Source organism: Tupaia chinensis, unplaced genomic scaffold, assembly GCF_000334495.1.
Source record: "Tupaia chinensis unplaced genomic scaffold, TupChi_1.0 Scaffold138060_1, whole genome shotgun sequence".
Taxonomy (NCBI): Eukaryota; Metazoa; Chordata; class Mammalia; order Scandentia; family Tupaiidae; genus Tupaia; species Tupaia belangeri.
This window is the reverse complement of record NW_006197961.1, coordinates 802,637-808,037: the sequence shown is the minus strand read 5'-3', so window position 1 is coordinate 808,037 and position 5,401 is coordinate 802,637. Positions and strand designations below refer to the sequence as shown.

Here is a 5,401-nt window from a genome sequence, read left to right as displayed (position 1 = left end):
GTCCTGGACCCGGTGGCTTCAACTCACACCGGGCGCGTGTGTGTGCGTGCCCAAGATCCCAAGAGGAGAATGGAGGAGAAGAGATTGCGGCATGGCCATCACCCCTGGGGGGTGATTTCTTGCTTTCTGTCTCTCTGTCTCTCTCTGTCTTTCTGGTGAGTGCACGTGCCCTATAGCGAAAACCTCTCGGAAAAAAAAAAAAAAAAAGGCACTGGATTCTCACTTGGCCAACTGCGGTTCGAATCCTGAACCTGGCGGCTTGCTTTCTGTCTCTCTCTGGTCAAATTAAAAAATAATGATAACAAATGGAATCAAATAAGTGAATAAATAATTCTTTAAAAAATAAAAAGGAAAGAAAGACCCAATGTGATCTCACCTCAGCCTTGTTGGGGGCAGGTTGGGAGGTTCGAGGCTCAGAGCCTCCCCCTCCCTCTCTCCAACTCCCTCTCTCCCTCTCTCTTTGTCTCTGTGTGTCTCTCTGCTTCCCACTGTCTCTCCCGGTGTCTCTCCCTCTCTGCTCAATCTTGCTCTCTCTGGCCCTGTTTCTATGAGTGTGTCTCTCTGCCCCCGTCTCTGTCTCTATCTCTCTCCATTTCCTTCCCTCTGGGCTTCTGTGTACTGTGTGGGTGTATCTCCCTCTCACTCCTACTGCCCCCTTTCGGCCCACACAGATGCTAAACCTCTTCGTCGCTGTCATCATGGACAACTTTGAGTACCTCACCCGAGACTCCTCCATCCTGGGCCCCCACCACCTCGATGAGTACGTCCGTGTCTGGGCCGAGTATGACCCCGCCGCTTGGTAAGGAGATACCGAATCCTCCAGCCACATGGTCTGCTTCTCCCTGGAACTGGAACGTGGGCGAGGGTTGGACCCAAGACCCTGGGACACTGGGTTCCTAGGGTGCTAGCAGGGATCTTACAGGGGTCGGTCCAGAGGAAAGAATGTGAATCAGTGCCAACAGATGGCATGGTGGTTAAAGCTCTGAATCCCATGGTTCAAGGCCCACCCCCACCACTCCACCAACCCCCGGTGGATTGAAAAACCATGCCAGATGGGAACCAGCAGATGGTGTAATGGTTACATCGCTGGACTCTCACATAGTCGACCACAGTTCAAGTCCCGGACCTAGCAGCTCAAAACTTATGTTGGGCGTGTGTGTGTGCTTGCCCAAAATCTCAAGAGGAGAATGGAGGAGAAGGGATTACGGCGTGGCCATCCCCGCTGGGAGGTGATTTCTCTCTTTCTGTCTCTCTATCTCTCTCTGTTTCTCTGGTGAGCACACACGCCCTATAGCAAAAATCTCTCCCCAAAAAAAGAAAATAAATCAAGCCAGGTACGTGTGCATGCATGCCCAAAATCTCAAGACCAGCAGATGGTGTAATGGTTACATCGCTGGACTCCCACATGGCCAACTGCAGTTCGAGTCCCAAAATCCCTACAGGAGACTGGAGAAGGGACTGCAGAGTGGCCATCCTCCCAGGCGGGGGTGGGGGGGTGTGATTTCTCACTTTCTCTCTCTCTCTAGCAAGCGCACACACCCTATAACAAAAACCGAAAGAAACAAATAAAAAAAGATTTAATGCCTTCACACACCCCAGGATAACACCCCTGCCCAACCCTCAGGCTTTCTGGGAAATGAGGGAGGGAGATAGTCAACCATGAAGAGTCCTCCGGGACCCGGTCCTCCTATGACTCTCTCCTGCCTGTCACTGTGACTCTTCCACAGGGTGAGAACAAGTTAGCCAGGCCCCAGGGAGAAAGTCAAGGTCTCTCAGCCTCCATTCTCCTGGGAATAGGGAGAGAGGGGCTGACTCACCCTCAGTAGGTGGGATTGGCTGCAAGATCAGAATAGCGGAACCCAGATCTGGCTGGGACCCTCCAATTTTGGAGAAGGCCATCAGGGGCCCCCTTTTTTGTTTTGTTTTGTTTTGTTTTCTTTTCTTTTCTTTTCTTTTTTGGTCAGGAAGGGAGTAAGCGCCCCCTGCTGGCTGGTGGGCGATAGTGCCCAAGGATCCCTGCATCCGTGTGTGTGTATTGAGTACCCGCTCAACACCAAGCTTTTGCAGGACACACCCAGGCACCATCAGGGTGCCCCGCCCCTGCTCACCACTAACTGAAGGTTCTAGAGGGTTTGAGGGTGGGATTGAAGCCTTGAAGGAGCACTATTTGGTGGTGGGAGGGGGCTCAAGCAGTCCATTTCCCTCCAGCCTCATCCCTGGAAGGGGAGGCCTCCTAAGGAAGTCAGGGAGGAGTCCACCTCTGCCATTCCTACAGCCCCAGGCCAACCCTCCGTGAGACCAAACGGCTGGGGTGAGCTGTGGATCGGGAGCTGGGCTTTAGCCTTATTGGTTCCTAACTCTTCCTCTTTTGATTTTAGGTCACAGCCATTGGATGCTACAGCCTCCCCTGCCCCCGTTCTTTATTCCATGACCCCCCTCTAGTGTAACCCATAGAGATTGTGGAGGGAGCTGTTGCAGAGAGAGCCTGGGGAACGTGCCCCTCCAGTCCAGAGCTGGCACACCCCAACCAAAACCCTCTCCCACCTCCCTGCATCTGCTAGAGGCTGGGCAGGTCTCAGAGACCTTCACTGGTCCCCAAGACTCCCCTACTCCTTGAAACCAGGGGGCACCCTGCCCTTGACCTCCTGAGTTTGCTGGGTGCTGGGGGAGCCGGTGTGAACGCAGCTGGCCCCCGCCTCTGCCTCCACTAACCCCCTTTCTTCTCCTTTCAGCGGTCGGATTCATTATAAGGATATGTACAGTTTATTACGAGTAATCTCTCCCCCTCTCGGCTTAGGCAAGAAATGTCCTCATAGGGTTGCTTGCAAGGTTTGATTTCCACTAAAACCTGCTAGCATCCATGGAATGAGTGTGGCTTGGGGTTTCAATATATATATTTCATATATATATATATATATCTACAAAAACAAAACCAACAAAAACTAGAGTCATCTCTCTCTTTTGCATTCAACTAGAAAACTTTCGTAGCCGGCCAAATGCTGTCATTGCAGACTCGATGAAGCATGGAACTTACTCCCTCGTCCCCTTCAGCTACCTCTGCTTGCTCTCAGCTGAAGCTGCCCATCCCGGGGTCTCAACGGCACCCCAATTAGCCACATCCTGGGGGTGATCGTAACTTGGGGTTGCCTCCCCCCCACATACCATCACCTCCACTCTCTCCTCCTCCACCCTTTACCTTCTGAAGCCCCCCACCCCGGCCCTCTTCCCCCAGCTCTGGCCCTTCCTCCTCACCTAGGCCCCCTCAGAGACCAGCCTCAGCCAAACTAGAGACCTTGACCCAGCTTTCAAAACGGCATACGTATTGGGTCGGTCCCATGGCCTGGTGGTGAAGGGAACTGGATCCCACATGGTCGACCAAGTGGTTCGAATCCTGGACCCGGCGGCTTGAGAAACACACCCAGGGACGTGTACATGTGTGCCCAAAATCCCCAAAGGAAGGAGAGTTGAAGAAGAAGGGATTGTGGCGTGACCATGCCCCATGGGGAGTGCTTCCTCACTTTCCCTCTCTCTTTCTCTCTGTCTCTCTCAGAAAAAATGCCCTCTAGCAAAAAATTTTTAAAAACTGACCCAAAGCACAGCCCAAGGTCCTCCAAAGGAAGACAACCCCTCCCCACCTTCCCTCCTCAACCCAAGAATCGTAGCCCCGAATTCCAAATTGAATCTGACTTTTTTTTTTTTTTGTCTCTCTCTCTCTCTCCCCCTGCTGGTGAGCAGTGAAATAATCGATTTTTTAATAACTTTTTCTTCCATTTTTTTCCCTCCGTCTTCTTTTGCCTTTATTTGAAATATCTATTTTCTCGTTCTTTGCATCTTTCTATTTTTTCCTTTTGGCCCGTGTGGGTTTGTTGTTTTTTTTTTGTTTTTTTTTTTTTTTTTGTTTTTTTTTTTTTTTTTCTTTTTTTTTCTTTCTTTTCTTTTTTTTTTTTTCTCCTGTTTCTTTCCCTCCCACCCCCACCCCATCTCCCTTCTTTTCTCCATTCCTACCCCGGTTTTGGTTTTTCGTTTTTGTTTTTGTTTTTGTTGTTGTTCTTCGGTGCTGCCAGGGGCCGTATGCCTTACCCGGACATGTACCAGATGCTGAGACACATGTCCCCACCCCTGGGTCTGGGGAAGAAGTGTCCGGCCAGAGTGGCTTATAAGGTAGATTACCCTTGCCCATCACTGACATCCAGGACTAGGGATTTTCAGTGCTGACCAGAAACACCCAGCCGAATCTTTTTCCAGCGCTGTTCTTCTTCTTCTTTTTTTTCTTTTTCCTTTTCTCCTTGAGTAATTTGATCATGACCATCCCTTGACTGTAAGGAGTATACTGTGTCTGTCTTCTCTGACTGCCTTCATGTTTTGAGACTCCATTATGGCCGACATGCCAGGGGGAGGGGGAGAGGGAAGCGATTGGAAAATAGATACCGCCCTTTGAGGAGTCCCAACTGTGCCTCCTTTCGGGCCACCCAGGTCAGGGCAGGTGCCTTGTTAGGTTCGGGGGGGCTTTGGCCCCCCAGAGAAGGCAAGGCCCTAGCCCCATCTTTTGTACACTGAGCCCCCCCCCAGGTCCTGGCCCCTTCTCATCCACCTGAAGCTGATCTCTGACCTAGGGCCTCGGGGAATCTGAGACCTTCCAAGGAGAACCCAGAGCCTCTCCTCCCCTCCCTCCCCAGCCCCTGTCCCTGTCCCCACCATGAGACACCCCAACATGCCTCTCCATTTTCCAGAGTGGGCAGGCGGGCCGCAGCTGGACCCCTGGACGGTGGCGCACTCCACAGGCCATGCACGCTGTCTTGGCGGGGGTCTGGGGCAGGCAGGCACCATGGCCGACCGGGGCGGTGGGTGCATGATGGCTGAGGGAGAAGTGGCCGGCCGCCCGGTGGCCAAGCCGAGCCAGAACCTCCACCCCTGGTCCTGGAATCTCCCTTGGCGACCAAGGACAGATGCTCTGTTGCCTGGACTTAGCCACCTGTGCAGGATCACCTTCGAAGATTCCTTCCCCTCCCAGAACAAAACAGCCATGTCCGCTTCCCATCCACCTCCCATCCACCCTCCGTCCCCTCCTGTCCGCTGTCCCGTCACCTCACGCCCCTCCTCACCTAGTCTGTCTGCCTCCCCTCTCCTCTCCTGACCTCCTTCCTGGTCAAGGCCAGGATGGGTCTGCTCTGTCACCCCCCTGCACCTGTGAGTGTGTGTGTGCGTGTGTGTGCATGAGAGAAATGCAGGGCGGGACCAGCAGTTGGCGTCATGGCTATGTCACTGGACTCCCACGTAGTCGACTGCGGTTCGCGTCCCGGACCCAGTGGCTTAAACTCACACTGGGCGCATGTGCGTGCGTGCCCAAGATCCCGAGAGGAGAATGAAGGAGAAGGGATTGCGGTGTGGCCATCCCCCCTGG

At 53.1% G+C, this 5,401-nt stretch overlaps 1 protein-coding gene across 1 annotated transcript in view; it reads left to right on the top strand.

The window, feature by feature from the left end:
• The window catches only part of CACNA1A (calcium voltage-gated channel subunit alpha1 A), a 335,330-nt gene that overhangs the window by 305,207 nt on the left and 24,722 nt on the right, over positions 1-5,401 (top strand). The window contains exons 37-38 of the mRNA XM_027776775.1: positions 672-799; positions 4,065-4,161. Of these exons, the coding sequence (XP_027632576.1) occupies positions 672-799; positions 4,065-4,161 (225 nt within the window). The remainder of the gene's footprint in view (positions 1-671; positions 800-4,064; positions 4,162-5,401) is intronic.